The sequence below is a fragment of the Dipodomys spectabilis genome, unplaced genomic scaffold, assembly GCF_019054845.1.
Source record: "Dipodomys spectabilis isolate Male_0828 unplaced genomic scaffold, ASM1905484v1 ptg000826l, whole genome shotgun sequence".
Classification (NCBI taxonomy): Eukaryota; Metazoa; Chordata; class Mammalia; order Rodentia; family Heteromyidae; genus Dipodomys; species Dipodomys spectabilis.
In genome coordinates this window covers 5,704-26,891 of record NW_024871503.1, presented here as the reverse complement: position 1 = coordinate 26,891, position 21,188 = coordinate 5,704, and the positions used below count along the sequence as shown (strand labels likewise).

Below are 21,188 nucleotides of genomic sequence, written 5' to 3'. Positions count from 1 at the left end.
CAGAGAGGTCTACCGAGAGCTGGCTTGTGGGCGAAGTCTGGGGTCTCAGCCCTGGAGGACCCCCCCACCCCGCCCCCGGGAGGGGCTGCGGCCCGCTCTGAGCAGCGCACCGCTTCTCCTGGGAGGCGGGGAGGCTGCGGCCGGGTCCTGGCTGCCAGCCGCGCTGCCGTTGAATGATTCATGCCTTGAACTTGATGCTGGGGGCGGCTGCCGGAGGCGGGGGCGGGGGGGGGGGGGGAGGCCCGGAGCGGAGCCTGGGAGCGGAGCCTGGGAGCCCAGCCCAGGAGCGGAGCCCGGGAGCAGAGCCCAGGAGCGGAGCGCGGTGCCGGCCGGCCATGGAGTATTACTACTGCCCCGGCCTGCTGAAGCTACTCCGTGCCCTGTGGGTGAGTGGGGACCCCCCCCCCCCTCCACGCAGGAGAGGCTCTGCGGGGTTCACCCACAGTGCCTTGCCTCTGCCGAGGGGTGCAGGCGGCCGGGGAGTGGGGGGGAGGCCAGGCCTAGCCCACACACGGATGGGGGAGGGGGGGTCTTGGCTCTCAAGGATTCTTCTGTGTTTCTGAAACGGGGTCCTGCTGGCTCCACGGTGCAGGGCAGGCCCCATCTTTGATGGCTTGAAACTGAACGGCCGGGGATTCTGCTTCCTAAGTTTGCTGAGCAGGACTAGCAAGCCCCCCCCCCCCATTAGGTTGCGTTTTCTCCTCATTGGAGCAGATGGGGGGGGCTTTTCTAATAAAACACCCCAGTCCCCGGAGCCCCGTTGCAGGCGCTGTGTGTGGGGGGGGGGTACAAAGTGGTTTTCAGAGCTTGCTTTGATGCTGAGGCTGCTCTGCTGTGTGTCCCCCGCCGGGCGCTTGCCCTCTCTGGGTCTCTGTCTCCCCGTGTAGGGTGACCCGAGCCGGCGGGCCTGGCCGGGAGTGGGTTTGGGAATGCCTTGCAGTGGGGGGTGCGTGAACAGGACCTACTGGGAGCTCCTGGCCTAGGAGTTTTCGAGAACATTTGCTGCTGCTTTGAGAATGCCCAGAAAGGAAAGCTTGGAAGCTATTGACACCCCCCCCCCCCCCGCCCGCTCGGAGTGCACGCAGAACTTGCTGGAGTTGCTAAAATACAACCTCAGGGAACTGTGCCCCCCGTCCCCCGTCCCCCAGGCCCAGCCCCTTCATTAGCGGCTTAAAACGGAAATAGTCCATGGGGCAGCAGCCTCCGGGAGCTCACAGAAGAATCTAGAGGGGCCACTGCTGTGCGCGGCTCTGAAACTGCCGGACCGCGGGGTCTCCCTGGCTGCGGGGTCTCCCCTGGGGTCTCCCTGGCCGCGGGGTCTCCCTGCCCCGGGGCCTCCCTGCCCGCAGGTCTCCCCTGGCCACGGGGTCTCCCCTGGCCGCGGGGTCTCCCTGGCCGCAGGGTCTCCCTGGCCGCGGGGTCTCCCTGTCCCGGGGCCTCCCTGCCTGCGGGGTCTCCCTGGCCGTGGGGTCTCCCTGCCCCGGGGCCTCCCTGGCCGCTGGTGCTGTGGTCAGCTGGGCCCTGTGGGGTTGGAGGTGCCTGGTGCCTGGTTTTCTGGCAGTTCTGATCCTGCAGCACTGTCTATGCGTGCAAAGGGTAACTCTTGTCCTCCCCGAGCCTCAGTTTCCCCATCTGGACCGTGAAGGAGGGTGCAGTGTTGCAGGGGTTTCTGCAGCCACCGCTCCCGTGCCGTGGCAGACACGAAGCTTCCTGGAGGCTTGGGGATGCAGTGGCTCCCCGGGCTGTGAGCCCGGTGTGACCCAGCCACGTGGCCAGGGCCAGCCGTTACCCCAGACCTCGGCTGCGTGACCGCGGAGCTGGGGTGCAGTCCCCGCCCCCCGGCGTGTCCACGCCAGGCCACTGAGTACTGAGCCTAACTCTGACTCCTGGAAGATGCTGGAAGGCTGGATGCCATCTTCCCCAGGAAGGGAGCCTCGTGGGGTTCCTGGCCGACCACAGGCCACAGCCCTGAGCTGGGGCCGGCCACCCCGTGCTGTCGCTGGGCCCAGAGCCTCACTGACCCTTCCGGGGACCTGCTGCCGCCCCAGTTAGTCTGAGTTTTTTTTGGTCGTTCGAGGGGCTTGAACTCTGGACCTGGGCGCTGTCTCTGCTCTCTTCAGCTCCAGGCCAGCGCTCTACTGGTTGAGCCACAGCCACACTTCTGGTTTTCTTCTGGTTTATTGGAGATCAGAGTCACAGGGAGTTTCCTGCCCGGGCTGGCTTTGAACCGTGATCCTCAGATCTCAGCCTCCTCAGCAGCTAGGATGACAGGCGTGAGCCGCCGGCACCCGGCTTAGCCTGGGTTTCAAAATCAGCTTTAAAGGAATCAGTTTCAAGTGCTCGGAGCTTTGGCACGCATCGGACCGAGTAAATGATTTTGCTGGGCTCCTTGGGAGACCCTGGCCCTGCCCTGACGGTCACTTGCTGGGGGGAGGGGGGGGACGGCCGCCCGGGTTGAGCCCCTCTCCCCCCCTCGCTGTCTGGGGCGGACGCTCGGGCTCCACCCGTGCGCCAGGCCCTGCTGTGTTTTCTCTTTCTGCGTCCGCCTTGAATCCCCCCTTATCCCCAGAGCGGGGACATCTCATTCTTCTTTAAAAGCCGTGTAGTTTGTATGTCCCTTTGCCCGTCCATCCGTCTGTCTGTCTGCCTGTCTGTCTGTCTGTCTGCCTGTCTGTCTGTGTGTCCACAGTTTTCTAACTCCTTTCGCATGCCCCTGGCGCTCAGCCTCCCTGGCCTGGCTCCTGCGATCACAGTGAACCGTGGCCATGCGGGCTTCTCGCTTCGTGGAGCCCAGATTGCGTTTCTTTTGCATACACAGCGGCAGAGCTGCCCGATCTCCTTGCAGTTGTTTGTGGTTGGTTGGTGTTATTGTTTACAAGGGTCTCATTTTCTTTTTTTTATAATGCTTTGAGCTGGATTCCCTCTGATTTGTGGGAAGGTTCCAGAGGCAGCAGAGAAGGGGGAGGAGGAGGGAAACGCCCACAGGCCATTACCTGGTTGCTCTGGAAAGAGCTTGTTCTTTACCTAGGCAGAAAGTAGAGCAAAAGGCGGAGCTCAGGGGCTCCAGCCTGTAATCCCAGCTGCCTGGGAGACTGAGCTGGAGGGGTGGCAGTTTGAGGTTCTGGAGGCCCCATCATGCCCCCGTGGGGCCCCCCAGCCTCGGGAGGCACAATGGCGGGCACAGGGGTGGGCGCCTGTCACCCCGGGTGGCACAGCATGAATAGGAGTCCGGGCAGCCCAGGCCGTCCTATGAGACCCTATCTCAAAAATAACCGAGATAGCCGGTGGCTCACACCTGTCATCCACGCTCCTCAGGAGCCTGAGATCTGAGGTTCCCGGTTCAAAGCCAGCCCGGGCAGGAAAGTCTGGGAGACTCTGATCTCCAAGTAACCACCAGAAAACCAGGAGTGGCGCTGTGGCTCAAGTGGTAGAGCACTCGCCTTGAGCTGAAGAGCTCAGGGACAGCGCCCAGAGCTCAAGCCCCACAACTGACAAAAAAAGATGGGAAGCAGCTGGAGGCCTGACTCAAGTGGTAGAGCACCTGCCCAGAAGTGTGATGCCTTGAGTTCAACTCCCAGACTCCCCTACCCCCCCCAAAAAAAAAGAGAAGGGAAAGGCACACCAGAGTGGTACTGCAATCAGACGGCGAGCAGCAGGGTGGTCAGCGGGGGGGGGGGCAGGGGGCGCCGAGGCCTGGGGAGCGCAGAGAGCTGCCCCCCCCGCCCCCCGCGTCCCCGAGCTGTGTGGTGGGCAGGGCGGGGCGGCACCCGCTCCCTTCTGCTCTCCAGTTCCCTGCTCTGAATTCCTGCGGCCGGGTCCCACGCCAGCCCCACCTCAACAGGGCGGGCAGCCGCGGTGTCCGGCGGACGCGGCCTCTGGCCTGGCTGGCACACCACGACTGTGCCCGGCGCTGGGTGTGGGGGGACCCGCTGCCCGGGTTCCAGGAGGGGGGCCTGGGTTTCCACCTGAGATCATCAGTCACCCTAGCTTGACGCTGCCTCCACCCGCCCCGGGAGCCACTTAATCCCCTCCGCGGTGAGATAAGGGATAAGGTAGGCGGGAGCCAGGGCCTGCGCGGGAGGGGGGGGGGCCCCCCCGCACCCCAGCTGCTTGCTGTGGTTGCCCCGGCAACCGGGTAAAAAATAGCGATGGCACCAGCCCCCTCCTGTCCTACGGGGGCCGCGTGATCCCTCCCCCCTCGCCAGACCACCTCCTTCCAGGGGCACTCGGAAGCTAGATCCCCACCCCCCAGCTAGGTCCCCATCCCCCCAGCTAGATCCCCACCCCCAGCTAGATCCCCATCCCCCCCAGCTAGGTCCCCATCCCCCACAGCTAGGTCCCCATCCCCCCAGCTAGGTCCCCACCCCCCAGCTAGGTCCCCACCCCCCAGCTAGATCCCCATCCCCCAGCTAGATCCCCATCCCCCAGCTAGATCCCCATCCCCCAGCTAGGTCCCCATCCCCCAGCTAGATCCCCATCCCCCAGCTAGATCCCCACCCCCAGCTAGATCCCCATCCCCCCCAGCTAGGTCCCCATCCCCCCCAGCTAGGTCCCCATCCCCCCAGCTAGGTCCCCACCCCCCAGCTAGGTCCCCACCCCCCAGCTAGGTCCCCAACCCCCAGCTAGGTCCCCATCCCCCCAGCTAGATCCCCATCCCCCAGCTAGTTCCCCATCCCCCCAGCTAGGTCCCCATCCCCCCCAGCTAGGTCCCCATCCCCCCCAGCTAGATCCCCACCCCCCCAGCTAGGTCCCCATCCCCCCCAGCTAGGTCCCCATCCCCCCCAGCTAGGTCCCCATCCCCCCAGCTAGGTCCCCACCCCCCAGCTAGGTCCCCACCCCCCAGCTAGGTCCCCACCCCCCAGCTAGGTCCCCATCCCCCCAGCTAGGTCCCCATCCCCCAGCTAGGTCCCCATCCCCCCCAGCTAGGTCCCCATCCCCCAGCTAGATCCCCATCCCCCAGCTAGATCCCCACCCCCAGCTAGATCCCCATCCCCCCCAGCTAGGTCCCCATCCCCCCAGCTGGGTCCCCATCCCCCAGCTGGGTCCCCATCCCCCAGCTAGGTCCCCATCCCCCAGCTAGGTCCCCATTCCCCCCCAGCTGGGTCCCCATCCCCCAGCTGGGTCCCCATCCCCCCAGCTAGATCCCCACCCCCAGCTGGGTCCCCACCCCCCAGCTAGATCCCCATCCCCCAGCTAGGTCCCCATCCCCCAGCTAGGTCCCCATCCCCCCCCAGCTGGGTCCCCATCCCCCAGCTAGGTCCCCATCCCCCCCAGCTAGATCCCCACCCCCAGCTGGGTCCCCACCCCCCAGCTAGATCCCCATCCCCCAGCTAGATCCCCACCCCCCAGCTAGGTCCCCATCCCCCAGCTAGATCCCCACCCCCCAGCTAGATCCCCACCCCCCACCTAGATCCCCCACCCCCCAGCTAGGTCCCCATCTCCCAGCTAGGTCCCCATCCCCCAGCTAGATCCCCATCCCCCCCAGCTAGATCCCCATCCCCCAGCTAGATCCCCATCCCCCAGCTAGGTCCCCATCCCCCAGCTAGATCCCCACCCCCCAGCTAGGTCCCCATCCCCCAGCTAGGTCCCCATCCCCCAGCTAGGTCCCCACCCCCCAGCTAGGTCCCCATCCCCCAGCTAGGTCCCCACCCCCCAGCTAGATCCCCACCCCCCAGCTAGATCCCCATCCCCCAGCTAGATCCCCATCCCCCAGCTAGATCCCCATCCCCCAGCTAGGTCCCCACCCCCCAGTTAGGTCCCCATCTCCCAGCTAGATCCCCATCCCCCCAGCTAGATCCCATCCCCCCCAGCTAGGTCCCCATCCCCCAGCTAGATCCCCACCCCCCCCCAGCTAGGTCCCCACCCCCCCAGCTAGATCCCCATCCCCCAGCTAGATCCCCACCCCCCAGCTAGGTCCCCATCCCCCAGCTAGGTCCCCATCCCCCAGCTAGGTCCCCACCCCCCAGCTAGATCCCCATCCCCCAGCTAGGTCCCCACCCCCCAGCTAGATCCCCACCCCCCAGCTAGATCCCCATCCCCCAGCTAGATCCCCATCCCCCAGCTAGATCCCCATCCCCCAGCTAGATCCCCATCCCCCAGCTAGGTCCCCACCCCCCAGTTAGGTCCCCATCTCCCAGCTAGATCCCCATCCCCCCAGCTAGATCCCATCCCCCCCAGCTAGGTCCCCATCCCCCAGCTAGATCCCCACCCCCCCCCAGCTAGGTCCCCACCCCCCCAGCTAGGTCCCCATCCCCCAGCTAGGTCCCCATCCCCCAGCTAGGTCCCCACCCCCCAGCTAGATCCCCATCCCCCAGCTAGGTCCCCACCCCCCAGCTAGATCCCCACCCCCCAGCTAGATCCCCATCCCCCAGCTAGATCCCCATCCCCCAGCTAGGTCCCCATCCCCCCAGCTAGTTCCCCACCCCCCAGTTAGGTCCCCATCTCCCAGCTAGATCCCCATCCCCCCAGCTAGATCCCATCCCCCCCAGCTAGGTCCCCATCCCCCAGCTAGATCCCCACCCCCCCCCAGCTAGGTCCCCACCCCCCCAGCTAGGTCCCCATCCCCCCTCCCAGCTAGGTCCCCATCCCCCAGCTAGGTCCCCATCCCCCAGCTAGGTCCCCACCCCCCAGCTAGATCCCCATCCCCCAGCTAGGTCCCCACCCCCCAGCTAGATCCCCACCCCCCAGCTAGATCCCCATCCCCCAGCTAGATCCCCATCCCCCAGCTAGATCCCCATCCCCCAGCTAGGTCCCCATCCCCCCAGCTAGTTCCCCACCCCCCAGTTAGGTCCCCATCTCCCAGCTAGATCCCCATCCCCCCAGCTAGATCCCATCCCCCCCAGCTAGGTCCCCATCCCCCAGCTAGATCCCCACCCCCCCCAGCTAGGTCCCCACCCCCCCAGCTAGGTCCCCATCCCCCCTCCCAGCTAGGTCCCCATCCCCCAGCTAGGTCCCCATCCCCCCCAGCTAGATCCCCATCCCCCAGCTAGGTCCCCCATCCCCCCAGCTAGGTCCCCACCCCCTCAGCTAGATCCCCCTCGCCGTTGCCGCCATGCCCCTGTGGAGGGCAGGTGCCTGATTTCTTGGTGGGGAAACTGAGGCCCATAGGCAGGGTGGGAGGCCGCTTGGCCTGTGGGGAAGTCTGTGCTGTGGGGGGAGGGTCCTGACTCAGCTTGGCTTGGCCTCTCTGGCTGTCCTGTGGCTTTTGTCAAGTCAGGGCCTGGCTGGCCCTGAGCCTCAGTTTACCTATCTGTGGTTGGGGCTTGGGAAGACTGAGGTCAGCTAAGGCAGGGGTGCTTGGTGTCTGTGTCTGGGCTGGGAGCACGGATCTCAGTGGCTTTCTGTCCGGTGTGCCGGCCTGGGAGGGGGGGTCGGCCCGGGTCGGGGCCTGGGGGTCAGGGTCAGCCCGGCCCCTGTCTGTGGCCCTGGCTTCTAAGCCAGGCCCTCAACCAGAGCCTGGTGCTCGGTGCCCCCTCGTGGTCACCGGCTGCCATTGCTGTTCTGATCAGCCGCTCCTCACCCCCTGCCTGGGAGGCCGGCCCGCCTAGGTGCAGGCTTGTGCAACTGAGAGGGGGGGGGGGTGGGGGTGGGGGTGGGGGTGGGTAGGGAAGTGGGGGATAGGGGTGGGGGGGAGGGGCTCTACCACTTGAGCCGCGGCACCACTTCAGGTTTTCCGGTGGCTCATTGGAGGAGATAGAGTCTCACAGACTTTCCTGCTCAGCCTGGCTTTGAACCACGATCCTCGGATCTCAGCCTCTGTTGTTGGCTTGTGAGGACGCAGAGCCCCCCTCGGTTGGGTCACAGGCACACTCCGCAGTGCCGGGCGGGGCTTCGCGCTGAGGGTGTGGGGTTCCTTCCGGCTGTCCTCGCCACAGACTCAGAGAGGTTAGGTCACTGGCAGAAGGTCACGCGGCGTCAGCATGCCAACAGCGAAGTCGAGAGCTGCCCCCAGCCCGCGCTGGGCTGATTCATGTGTGTGGGTCCTCGAGCCTGGATCCTGAGAGGGAGCGCGCTGCTGCTGTGTGTTGTTGTTTTTAACCTTTAGCCATGGGATTTGCAGACATTTTCTCCGATTGTGCCTGAGCCCCGCCCCGCCCCGCCCTCACCCTGTTGAGGGCCTAATGGGGAAGGAGAAGGGGGGCCCCGCCCGGCCTCCCCTGCCCGGCCTCCCCCGCCCGGCCTGGTTGGCCACCTTCCCAGGAGTGGAGGGGGCCTCCCTCCCTCCTGTCTCCCTCCCTCCTGCCTCCCTCCCTCCTTCTCCAGCTTTCCCCCTCCCAGCCCTACATACACACACACACAGAGGCACACACACACATGTACACATGCGCACACACACAGGCACACACACATGCCCACACATGCACTCACACACACATGCAAGCGTACACACGCATACACACATGCACCCGCATGCACACATGCATGCACATGCACACACACATGCAAACGCACACACACACACATGCACACACACACGCATGCACACACGCATACACATACACACGTGCCCACACATGCACTCACACACATGCAAGCACACACACGCATACACATGCACACGCATGCACACACATGCATGCACATGCACGCACACACACGCACGCACACACTGAGAAAGCAGCCTTTGTGCTCCATCCTCCTCCATTCCCAATGGCTGCCCTGAGGCTGGGCCGGGAAGGAAGCCAAGCCCGGACCCAGCGGGGACCCCTCTTCCCCCCACACCCCCCAGTCAGGAGGGGCCGGCGCACCAAACGTTCTGCCGGCTCCGCCCGGCACATCCATGCGTCACACCTGCGTCTCCCGTGGAAGGGAGGACGGCTGTGACCCACTCCCCCCTTCCCCGCTCCCCAAGGCCTTGCTGTGAGGGCAGGCGCAGTGGCAGCCTTCTCGCCCCTGTGTTTCTGGAAGCAGACCTTCCACTCGCTGCTTTTATTCGTTTTGGCCTCATGCTTGCTGGGTGGGTGCATGGCCACCTGAGCCATGCCTCGACCCCAAGCTGGCTGTTTTTGAAGTAAAGTCTCGCTTTAGGCCCAGGCTGCCATCTTCCTATGATTGTTCCCCCTGTAGCTGAGAAAGGATGGAAGGGGTAAGGGCCGGGGCCGGTGCCGGCCGCAGAGCGCCTGCGCACAGTGCAGGGCCTTGAGTTCAAACCACGGAGAGCAAGCGAGGCAGGCGTGGGGCTGGGCCGAAGGTCAGGTGGCAGCCGGCCCTGGACCCGGCCCCGGCCCCGACCCCCTCCCCCCCCCCCCCCCGCTGGCCCTGGCTCCACCCCCCCCCCCGCTGGCCCTGGCTGCCCCCCCCCCGCTGGCCCTGGCCCCCCCCCCCCCGCTGGCCCTGGCTCCCCCCCCCCCCCGCTGGCCCTGGCTCCCCCCCCCGCTGGCCCTGGCCCCCCCCCCGCTGGCCCCCCGCTGGCCCTGGCTGCCCCCCCCCCGCTGGCCCTGGCCCCCCCCCGCTGGCCCTGGCTCCCCCCCCCCCGCTGGCCCTGGCTCCCCCCCCCCCCCGCTGGCCCTGGCTCCCCTCCCCCCCCACTGGCCCTGGCTCCCCCCCCCCCGCTGGCCCTGGCTCCCCCCCCCCCCGCTGGCCCTGGCTCCCCCCCCCCCCGCTGGCCCTGGCCCCCCCCCACTGGCCCTGGCTCCCCTCCCCCCCCCGCTGGCCCTGGCTCCCCCCCCCGCTGGCCCTGGCTCCCCCCCCCCGCTGGCCCTGGCTCCCCCCCCCCGCTGGCCCTGGCTGCCCCCCCCCGCTGGCCCTGGCTCCCCCCCCCCGCTGGCCCTGGCTCCCCCCCCCCCGCTGGCCCTGGCTCCCCCCCCCCGCTGGCCCTGGCTGCCCCCCCCCCGCTGGCCCTGGCTGCCCCCCCCGCTGGCCCTGGCCCCCCCCCCCCGCTGGCCCTGGCCCCCCCCCGCTGGCCCTGGCCCCCCCCCGCCCCCCGCCTCTGGCCCTGGCTCCCCCCCCCCGCTGGCCCTGGCTCCCCTCCCCCCCCCGCTGGCCCTGGCCCCCCCCCGCCCCCCGCCTCTGGCCCTGGCTGCCCCCCCCCCGCTGGCCCTGGCTGCCCTCCCCCCCGCTGGCCCTGGCCCTGACCCCCCCCCCCGCTGGCCCTGGCTCCCCCCCCCCGCTGGCCCTGGCCCCCCCCCCGCTGGCCCTGGCTCCCCCCCCCCCGCTGGCCCTGGCCCCCCCCCCCCGCCCCCCGCCTCTGGCCCTGGCTCCCCCCCCCGCTGGCCCTGGCTCCCCTCCCCCCCCCGCTGGCCCTGGCCCCCCCCCGCCCCCCGCCTCTGGCTGCCCCCCCCCCGCTGGCCCTGGCTGCCCTCCCCCCGCTGGCCCTGGCCCTGACCCCCCCCCCGCTGGCCCTGGCTTCCCCCCCCCCCCGCTGGCCCTGGTTCCCCCCCCCGCTGGCCCTGGCTCCCCCCCCCGCTGGCCCTGGCTCCCCCCCCCGCTGGCCCTGGCTCCCCCCCCCCGCTGGCCCTGGCCCCCCCCGCTGGCCCTGGCTCCCCCCCCCCGCTGGCCCTGGCTCCCCCCCCCCGCTGGCCCTGGCTCCCCCCCCCCCCCCGGCTCTGGCTCCCCCCCCGCTGGCCCTGGCTCCCCCCCCCGCTGGCCCTGGCTCCCCCCCCCGCTGGCCCTGGCTCCCCCCCCCCCGCTGGCCCTGGCTCCCCCCCCCCCCCGCTGGCCCTGGCTCCCCCCCCCGCTGGCCCTGGCTCCCCCCCCCGCTGGCCCTGGCTCGCCCCCCCCCACCCCCCCCCCCGCCCACCAGCCCAGACTCTCGCTGTGGGGCCGTGGGCTTCTAGCCCCGCTGAGGTCCAGAGCCCGGAGGCCAGCCGGCCGCACACAGCTGTTAGGGCGGCCCGCCAGAGGCTTGCTGAGTGAGCACGCGACTGGCACGTTCTGGTTCGGGGGCCATCCCGCCAGGCGCCGTGGGGAGAGGTGCCGACCCCTGACCTCCGCCCACCCCGGCCAGCTCCAGTAAGGAAGGGCTGGATGCCCCCCTGAACCTCGTTCTCATTCTCTCTCTCTCATCTCGAGAGTTTTCTGGAAAGATCAGTGTTCGCATCAGAGCCTCCCGAGGCCCACGCTGCCCCAGTTTGCAGGCCCAGTGCCGCCTCTTACAGCCACAGTTGGAGCACACTGTGCCGGGGGGGGGGGGGGGTGCCCCGACTCTGCCCCTCCCCCGAGCTCCTCGCCACGTCTGCCCCCCCCCCCCGCCCCCTCTGGACTCCAGTGGCCGCTGTGCTGCCCCGGGCTGGTGGCTTTGCCACTCTGGGCTCCGCGTCTCCTTGACCCGCAGACAGATGGCGCTGTTGGGAGGGGCAGGCGATGGAGTAGGCTGAGGCCGTGCCGTGGTTGGTGCCGTGGTTGGTGCCGTGGTGCGGTGGCGTCAGGCAGCTGTGTGACGGGGCCAGCACCTGCTCAGGCCGCACAGTAACAGGTAGCGTTGTGTGTGTGTGTGTGCGCACACACGTGTGTGAATCTCCAGATCCTTAATCAGGACGCGGATGGTCTCCCATCCGGGTGAAAGACAGTACACACGCCAAGCCCAGTAATACTTCAGTTCCGTCTAGTTGTTAAAAGTAAAAATGGCCTGGCGGGGTGGCTCCCGCCTGTCATCCCAGCTACGTAGGAGGCTGAGATCCGAGGATCGCGGTCAAAGCCAGCCCGGGCAGGAAGGTCCCCGGGAGACTCTCATCTCCCATGAACCCCTCAAACCCCAGAAGTGGCGCTGTGGCTCCAAGCGGCAGAGCGATCGCCGTGGATGAGAGCGCCCGGGGACAGGGCCCAGGCCCCGAGTCAGCGCCAGCACCGGCAGACATAGAGAACCAAGGAAATGAAAATAAAAGGCCTGCAGGGGGAACAGAGCCGACCCTGCGGACATACACGCAGCCTGGCGCTCCCCTCCCCTCCCCTCCCCTCCCCACCCCTCCCCACCCCTCTCCTCCCCTCCCCCCTCCCCTCCCCTCCCCTCCCCTCCCCCCTCCCCTCCCCTCCCCTCCCCGCCCCTCCCCTCCCCGCCCCCCCCCCCCCCCCCCCCCCCCGCGCCCCACTTGGCCCAATGCCAAGGAGCAAAGCCTCTTTTTTCCCAACAATTAGGTTCTAGTAGTTCCGAACCCTATGGGCCCCGGGGCAGAGGCTGGCGTGGACGAGCGTGTGTGTCCACCCGCACCGGCCCGTGCCCAGCTCTGATGCAGGCCCCAGGTGGGCAGGGAGCCACGCCGGTGCCCACGGCGCCCCCACCCCACGGCCGCTTTACCCCGTCCCACCCCCCGCCCCTGGCCCGCTGGCCCCACGACCCGATGCCTGGCCTGCCGGGCGTCACCTGGCCAGCGCCCACGCGGTTAGACTTCCTCGCGGAGACACGCCCACGCCACCGCCTGCCCCAGGGCCTCTCCCGCCTCGGTGGGCCCTGTGGGGAGGCGCGTGCGCGGGTGCGTGCGCGGTGAGCTGCCAGGCCACTCCACCCCGGCTTCCTCCCCGCCAGACCCCACCCAGCCCCTGGTGCTTCCTGTGATTTGTGTGGGCCAGGAAGTTGGGAGTGGTTTGGTGATGGGGGGGGTGGCGCGGACGGGGGACCCGGTCAGGCGACTGCCGGCAGGACCGCCACCCTGTTTGTCGCTGTGGTGGGTCCGCGGGGCAGAGCTTGAGCTTCCTGGCAGCATGGCGGCCATGAGCAAGTCAATGAGCGCGCCCCGGGCCCCGCCGCCCGCCCGCCGCCCCCTGCGCACACTCAGCCCCGTTTCGCCCACAGCAGGCACCATGAAAGGGGCGAGCGGCCGTCCCTGGGGCCATCGGGTCACCCGGCGTGGCCGGTGACCTCACTTCTCTGGGCTCCGGTCTCTTCTTCTGACAAATGGGCTCAGATTCCGCACTCGCAGCGGGTGCCAGGCCAGGCGATGGGCGACTGTCAGCCGGGCTCACAGCCCCGCAGGCCTGGGCCCTCCCGGAGCCTGCTGCCCGCACCCTGCCCTGCCCCGCCGGAGGCCGAGGTGTGGGAGGGGGCGGAGGCCGCAGGTGTGGGGGGGCGGGGGCCGCAGGTGTGGGGGGGGGCGGAGGCCGCAGGTGTGGGGGGGCGGAGGCCGCAGGTGTGGGGGGGCGGAGGCCGCAGGTGTGGGGGGGCGGAGGCCGCAGGTGTGGGGGGCGGGGGCCGCAGGTGTGGGGGGGGCGGGGGCCGCAGGTGTGGGGGGGCGGGGGCCGCAGGTGTGGGGGGGCGGAGGCCGCAGGTGTGGGGGGGCGGAGGCCGCAGGTGTGGGGGGGTCGGAGGCCGCAGGTGTGGGGGGGCGGGGGCCGCAGGTGTGGGGGGGGTCGGAGGCCGCAGGTGTGGGGGGGCGGGGGCCGCAGGTGTGGGGGGGGGCGGAGGCCGCAGGTGTGGGGGGTGGAGGCCGCAGGTGTGGGGGGGCGGAGGCCGCAGGTGTGGGGGGCGGAGGCCGCAGGTGTGGGGGGGTCGGAGGCCGCAGGTGTGGGGGGGCGGGGGCCGCAGGTGTGGGGGGGTCGGAGGCCGCAGGTGTGGGGGGGCGGGGGCCGCAGGTGTGGGGGGGGTCGGAGGCCGCAGGTGTGGGGGGGCGGGGGCCGCAGGTGTGGGGGGGGGCGGAGGCCGCAGGTGTGGGGGGTGGAGGCCGCAGGTGTGGGGGGGGCGGAGGCCGCAGGTGTGGGGGGGCGGGGGCCGCAGGTGTGGGGGGGCGGGGGCCGCAGGTGTGGGGGGGGGCGGAGGCCGCAGGTGTGGGGGGTGGAGGCCGCAGGTGTGGGGGGGCGGAGGGCCGCAGGTGTGGGGGGCGGAGGCCGCAGGTGTGGGGGGGGCGGGGCTCCGCCAGGCCCCGGCCCGCGCCCGCCAGCCTCCATTCCAAAGCTGGGGAGGTGGTGGCCCGGGGCCACAGGCGCGTTCGGCCCATCGGGATTTCAAACGTGGTGGCATCCCAGCAACAAGTACTCAGCCAGCCCTGGCCGCGGGCAGACCTGTGCAGCGCAGCTCACCGGGCCGGTGGGCCTCGGGCAGGCCGCTCCACCTCTCTGAGCCTGCCTTTGTTTCTCTCCCAGGACTGTGGGGAAGCCTTGGATCCAGCCCGCTCCGCATCCGTATCCCCCACCACCCCGTCCCCCCCCCCCCCCCCCCGCCCCGTCCCCCCACCCCTCACACCCGGCCGCCGTTCCTCCAGCTCCCTAAGGGTTAAAGCCCCTCGAGCTCACGTGACCGGCCGGGCGGATCCTTCCCAGCGCCCGGCCCTCCCATCGCAGGGCGGGGCCGCCCTCGGGGTGGGCCGACGCTGGGCCCGGTTACCATGGCAACCCGGCCTCAGACCAAAATACACCGCCCGGCTTGGGGGGGGGGTCGTCCGGGCAGCTCACCTGGTTCCTGGTGCACAGCTGCCGCCTCCCAGGGGGAGGGAGGGAGAGAGAGAGAGAGAGAGAGAGAGAGAGCCAGCCCTGCAGGAGCAGAGAGCCTGAGACACCCACAGAGATCAGAGAGGGACAGACACACAGACGCACCGACAGGCTCCAGGATGCCGCCCTTCCAGGCCTCCTGGGGTCCCCCGCCTCCCCCACCCACGCCCCCCACTTGCGCAGCCGGGCTGCCGCAGGGATGGGAGGTGGGCAGCCCGTGAGTCCCCGCGGTCCCCGGGGACGTGGCGGGCCGCGACAGGACGGAGCGTGGAGCCGAGCGCCCTGGCCCCCTCCCAGGCCGCTCCCGCATTCCTGGGCTGTCAGCCCCCCCCCACCCGCCCGCCCGGCCCAGGGTGATGTCATCCCCGCTCCGCCAGGCCCCCGGGGGCCCTGGGGGGGGCTGTCTCGGAAGTGAGTGAGCCGGACGCGGGCTGCACGCCAGGTTTGGAGACGCCAGCCCAGGACGGCAAACCTGCCCGGGTCAGGTGAGTGGACCCTGGCCCGGAGCGGCAGCGGGGGTCGCCGACGCCCCCCCCCCCATCCCGGCCCCAGCTCTTGGGGACTGTCAGGCCCCGGAGTGAGTGGCTGCAGCTCATCGGGCCCGGACCGGCTCTCCCTGGACACCTTCTAGACCCGGCCCCCCAACCCTGGCCCTGCAGCTCGGCGATGACGTTCATCAACTCCTGCTTTGGCTAACGAGCGCTGCCGGGCTTTCCAAAGCGAGCGAGGCCCGGGCCCAGGACGCCAGGCCCAGGACGCCGTCCTCGCCGGGTCGGGACGCCGCCGCCTCCAGGCTGGCCCCATGGATTTCCTGGGGGACAAACTCACCGTGGCCCAGTCCCACGTGACGCAGTGGGTGGGCGCCGTGCGCCGGTCGCTCCAGGACGCCCTCAGCCTGGTGACCACCACGGCGGGCCCCGGCGGCCGCCGGGAGTGGACCCGCGGGGAGCCTGCCAGCCGCGCCCCCTTCCGACGCGCCTCGTCGGTGCGGCACCTGGCCTCCCGCGGCCGGGACTCCTTCCGCCGCTTTTCCGCCCGGAGTCAGCAGCGGTTCTCCTCCCTCCGGAGGCGGCGCGCGGAGCCCGAGGCCCCCGACCGCGTAAGCGCCAGCGCCGTTTTATAAACACGCCGTGGGCGCCGGGTGCCCCCCCCCCTCCCGCACCGTCCGCGGGCCGGCCCGCCCGGGGAGCCCCGTCCCCCCCGGTGAACCGGGAGATGCAGGCTGGGGTCTGGGGGGAGCGGGGTTGCTGGATTTGAGCGCGGCACTCCGGCCCGCGGCCCACACGCTCCCTATTTTTAGGGAGGCTTAGCGGACACCTGCTGGGCCCGCCTGGCCCTCCCAGGCCCGCTGTCCATCATGGCAGAAGCCGGGTCTGATGACCTGACCGGGGGAAAGGGTTCGGTGTGTGTGTGTGGGGGGGGGGTCCTGGCTTGTGAACGTGGGTTTGGTGGGAGTGGCCAGGTGGGGAGGGGTATTTAGGCTTGCTTGAGGGGGTACACACCGTGTTTCAGGGGTCCAGAGGGCTTGAAGGCCAGTGGGGGGGGGCCAAGCACGCTGTGTCCTGAGAGGGACATGATATGTGAATCAGGCTCAGCGAGGGCAAGCCACCGGCCTGAGGCGGCACAGCAAATGGCAGGCCCCGGGGCTCGCTCCTGCTCCAGTGGGGCGCCCAGGCCCCCTAACGGGGACCCTCTGGTCTTGCTGGTCCCTGCTTGTTTCTCTGTGGCCCGACGCGGGTGGGGTTTGAGCGTGTGAGTGGGGCTCTCTGTCTCTCCTGTGTGTCTCTGGCTCGGGCCATCTCTCTGATCCTCTGGTGACCCCCAGCTCCGCTCGCCTCCCCCGCCCCCCACTCCCCAGGTGACCTCAGGTGCCCAGGGCCTGGAAGCCCAGGCCTTGTGGCTCTTTAACACATCAGCACCTCCAGGCAGGCCCCCTGCCCCTGCAGACGAATGAACGAATCAATGAATGAATGATGTTGGTGTGCAGGCCACTTGGCGCTGTCCAGTGCGGCCCAGCAAACACAGGCAGGGGTGACTGTGGGGTTCGGGCACGCGTCAGGGTGGGGGGCCCCCGGCTCGCATGGACGTGTCCCGCTAAGGGGCCTCAGTGCTCGCCATGGCCCCGCTGGGTGACCTTTCCTGGGCACCCGCCCTCTCTGTGCTCCACTTCCCAACTCTGTGCAGACAGGTCCTCGGGACAGTCAACTTCTTTCTTCCGATGAAGCGGAGCAAGCCCGCTTCCTCCCAAATAATCTGTCTGGGGGGGGGAGGCGGTGCGGCCTGGGGAGCGTGTGCCGGGGCCACGCCCTCGGAGGGTCCTTGGGCCCTCCCCAGCTCCAGTGCGATCGATCTCGGCCTGCGGCTCAGCCGGGCCATGCTGCCTCCGCTAGCCAGCTCCTGGCAGGCAGGGGCACCCTCCAAAGTGCACCCCACATGCTTTTCCTGCCAGAGAAAGGAAAGTCAGGAGGAGGCCTGGGGGCCGGGGCCTGCAGAGGGGCGGAGCCCAGCGGGAAGCTGGGGGCTGGGGGAACCCCTGCCCCAGGAGGGTGGATTCAGACTGAGGCCCTCTGCGGGGTCCCAGTGGCTGCAGAGCCGGGTCGGTGGGTCACCGGCCCCGGCCCCCATCCGCGCCGTGGCCTGCGTGGTGTCGCCCTGGGGGCAGAGGGGCAGCCTCCCCCAGGGCTGCAGCGCGGCCCAGCCGCTCCTGGGTTCCGCCAGGCCCCAGCACGGGTGCCCGCAAACACTGAGTCACGTGGAAGTAGTTCTTCCTCCGTGCTGTCCACCTGTGACCTGGGAGGGAGTCCCAGCTTGCTTTTCAGATGGTTTCCACTCCAAACGCACAGATCAGAGCAGCCTGTGGGTCACACCTGTAATCTCTGCTCTGGGGAGCCCGAGGCTGGAGGATCATGAATTGAGGCCGCCCCAGCTATATCACGAGATCAGAAGCTAAGTCACCACGGCAGGTTTGCACATCCCTGTTCTGGGCCATCCGGGGGTCCTGCCAGGTGTCTGACCTCCGGCCGCACCTTGGGGGTGTGGGACTGGGGAGCAGGGCTAAGCTTGGAGCCCCAGAGGCCAGCATGAGGTCAGGGCTGGGCCGGTGGCCTCCCTCGGGGTCTGGCCTCACCCCGTCTCAGGCCTCCGTCCACCCTTCGGCATGATGTCAGCGGAGAACAGAGGGCTCTTTGTGGACCCCGGGGGCCAGGCCCGGGTGAGGTGCCACTGCGGGAGACGGGGTGACCCAGGACAGGCTGGTCCCCAGTGGGAAAAGTAGCCAGTGCACAGGAAAAAAAAAATGAAAAGAAAACAAAACCCACCCACGCCTCCCCCAGGGGGAAGTCCCGCCTGGACACCCGGCCAGCTTCCTTCCTGGCCTTTCCCTTCCTCTCCCAAACACACGTGCTCACCTTCTGTCTCCTCTGATCCTTTAAAATAACAATAGTAATAAAAGAACGGCCCGGTGTGGTCGTTCACGCCTGTCATCCTAGTGACTCGGGAAACTTCAGATCCCCAGGTTCAAAGCCAGCCCTGGCAGAAAAGTCTGTGAGACGCTTACCTCCAGTTTGCCAGCAAAAAAAAAGCTGGACTGGAGGAATGGCTCAAGTGGTAGAGCACCAGCCCTGACAGAGTGGGAGGCCCTGAGTTCAAATCTCACACGACAAGCAAACCTAAAAGAACGGCTGCGTACGCGTCTAGCAAACGCCGTTAGTGTCCCTCCAGGCAGCGTGCGGCTGGGCTGTGTTTGTGGGTCCCATAAACTGTTGCACGTTCCGGTCATTTCCTGTCCGGCCATGGGGCGGTGCCTCTCCGGGACCCCAGGACCTTTGTTGTGCTCGCTTAGGGCTCTCTCTAGGGCTCCAAACCTCAGAAGCTTTGTTGGGACAGATGCGGGACTTCCGGGCAGGAAGTAGGGAAGGAAGGAAGTGTGGTTTGCTGCGGGACCCGGGGAGGGCTGTGGGGGGACTTGGTGAGGAGGGGAGGGGAGGATTCCCTGCAAAGAGGAACGTGGGCCGGCCTGGGTCTGTGCGCGGTGGGTGGGGCGCCATCTGTGCCGTGGGAGGAGAGCAGCCTCGATCTCATATTCTTTTATCCTGTGGTGTCTACACCAGGCCCTGCCAGAGGTCATTTGGATGTTTATAAAAGTCATCACAGTCATAAAATAATGGACGTGGCTGGGGCAGCCAGTGAGAGGCATGTGTGGCTTTGGCTGTCCTGTTGGGTGCTGAATGATTCCGTGGGCCTCAGGCGGGCCCCTTAATAAAGCGTAGTAAAGCCACTGAGAAAAGATCCAGGCTGTGAGGTGCTGGTGGCTCACGCCTGTAATCCCAGCTGCTCGGAGGCTGAGATCTGAGGATCGAGGTTCAAAGCCAACCCGGGTAGGAAAGTCCCTGAGACTCTTATCTCTCCAATTAATCACCAGAAAAAAGCTGGAAGTGGCACTGTGGCTCAAGTGGTAGAGTGCTAGCCTTGAGCAAAAAGACCCAAGGGACAGTGCTCAGGCCCTGAGCTCAGGACTGGCAAAAAAAAAAAAAAGGAAAAACAAAAAAGGAGATTAAAGCTGAGTGTGGTGGTTCATGCCTGTAATCCCAGCACTCGGGAGGCTGAGGCTGGAGGATTGTGAGTTCAAGGCCAGCCTGGTCTACACACTGAGACTCCCGAAATAAAGTGAATGCCTGAATATTTATTGCCTGTATGTCTTACCTGTTTGTGGTGTTGTGATTTGTAATTAGTGACTGATGGCCATGCTTCACAGCTGGTCACCGCTGGCCCCTGACAGTCCCCTGCTGTCCTGGGCCAGCCCTCTCCTACGCTGGGGGGGGGCAGTGGGGGGGTCCGATGCATGGCAGGGGCCGGCTGTGGTTGAGGTAGGGGTGTGTGTGTGTGGCACTGGGGATCTGGGCTCAGGGTCTTGTACTTATTAGCCGGACGCTCTGCCACTTCAGCCACACCACCAGCTCCATTTTCCATTGCTTAGTTTTGAGACGGAGTCTGGATTTCCACCCAACATCTCAGTGGTGTCTTGCAGACTTTTCTGCCCAGGGTGGGCCTTGAACCAGGATCCTTCCTTTCTCAGCCTGCCGAGGAGCTAGGGTGACAGGGGCGGGCCGCTGCCACCCTGTTTTGAGACTGTCAGTTGCGGGGCTACTTGTTATGCAGCCGTGGTGGCGATGACATACTGTAAGCGATGATCTGAGGGCGGGCAGGGTGAGGTGTTCGGCCCCAGCTGGAAGTTGACGCCCCCCGCACTCGGGAGCTGCACCCCATGGCACCCACCTCCCCCAGGGCTCCGCACCCCGCTGTGGGCTCAGCATCAGGGGCTTTGGACCACTCAAAATGTTCTTGCATGGAGCAGAATCTGATTCTTGGGCGCTCAGTGCTCACTAACCCACTAAATGCATCCCATCCAGCACTGGTGGTGAATGGCAGTGGAGCAGACGCAGGCGTGTGGGTCCGGAGGGCGTGGAGGATTCCAGGCCTAGCTCGCCGGCCCTTGGGGCGGTGATGGGGACAGTTACCGCCGGGGACCCGCGGCTCACCCGTCATCCCAGCTCCTCAGGAGCTGAGATCAGAGGCAGCCTGGACGGGAAAGCCTGTGACACTTCTCAGGCTGGCTTTGAACCTCTCACCTCGGGATTGCCGGTGGGCCACGAGTTGTGAGAAGGGCTGGGGCGGGGGTGCGCACTTTTCAGCGGTTAGAAAGACTTTTCATGGCTCTCTGATTCCCAGCCCCCCACCCAACCCCCCGGCTCAGGATCCCAGATATTTGCTTTGTGCCAAAGCCAGAAAAAGCATCCGGCCGCCATCATTCGCCAACGTGTTCTGAGTTGGTGAGCAAAGCCTCTTCTTGCGTTTCTGGTATTTTCCTTCTGCCGAGTGGATGCCAGGGTCATGTCCAGGCAGCTGCCTTCTCCACCCTCCGGGGACGTCTTGCCAGGAAGAGCCCAGAAGGTTCTGGAACCTCTGGCACCGGGTTTGAAGTTGGCATGGAAGCAGCCTCCCTGGAGGGTAGACAGAGACTCACCACCCATAAAAGTCGCCAACCAGCCACGGGTTGGTGCAGGCCGGCTGCCCGGGCACGGGACATGCGTCTGTGTGTGCACGCACCAGTGTGTGTGTGTGTGTGTGTGCATGTGTGCACGCGCCCGTGTGTGTGTGCATGTGTGTGCACGCACCCGTGTGTGTGCATGTGTGTGTGCACGTGCCCGTGTGGTGTGTGTGCACGCGCCCGTGTGTGTGCATGTGTGTGTGCACGTGCCCGTGTGTGTGTGCATGTGTGTGTGCACGTGCCAGTGTGTGTGTGTGCACGCGCCCGTGTGTGTGCATGTGTGTGTGCACGTGCCCGTGTGTGTGTGCATGTGTGTGTGCACGTGCCTGTGTGTGTGCATGTGTGTGTGCACGCGCCCATGTGTGTGTGTGTGTGTGCACGCGCCTGTGTGTGTGCATGTGTGTGTGCACGTGCCCGTGTGTGTGTGCATGTGTGGTGTGCATGCGCCCGTGTGTGTGCATGTGTGTGGTGCACGTGCCCGTGTGTGTGTGCATGTGTGTGTGCACGTGCCCGTGTGTGTGTGTGCATGTGTATGTGCACGTGCCCGTGTGTGTGTGTGTGCACGCACCACCTCTGCCAGGATCTAGAACCTTATCACCATCCCAGAGAGTTCCTTGAGCCCCTTCCCAAACCGTGCTCGGGGCCCAGCACTCGATTCTTGAGGCGATGACTGAAGGGTTGAGGGAGTGAGTGCGTGATCGGCTGGGTGGCTGGAGGGCCCGGTGGGTGACAGTGAATGAGTGAGTGCGTGAACGAAGTGAGCAAGTGCATGAATGAATTGGTGGAC

General features: G+C 67.6%; 1 protein-coding gene across 1 annotated transcript in view; it reads left to right on the top strand.

Moving 5' to 3' along the window:
• The window catches only part of LOC122102686 (uncharacterized protein KIAA1671-like), a 55,582-nt gene extending 39,273 nt beyond the window's left edge, over positions 1–16,309 (top strand). Inside the window, exons 7-10 of the mRNA XM_042673427.1 lie at positions 14,733–14,840; positions 15,076–15,454; positions 15,656–15,757; positions 16,181–16,309. Of these exons, the coding sequence (XP_042529361.1) occupies positions 14,733–14,840; positions 15,076–15,454; positions 15,656–15,757; positions 16,181–16,309 (718 nt within the window). The remainder of the gene's footprint in view (positions 1–14,732; positions 14,841–15,075; positions 15,455–15,655; positions 15,758–16,180) is intronic.
• The last annotated feature ends 4,879 nt before the right edge of the window (positions 16,310–21,188 follow it).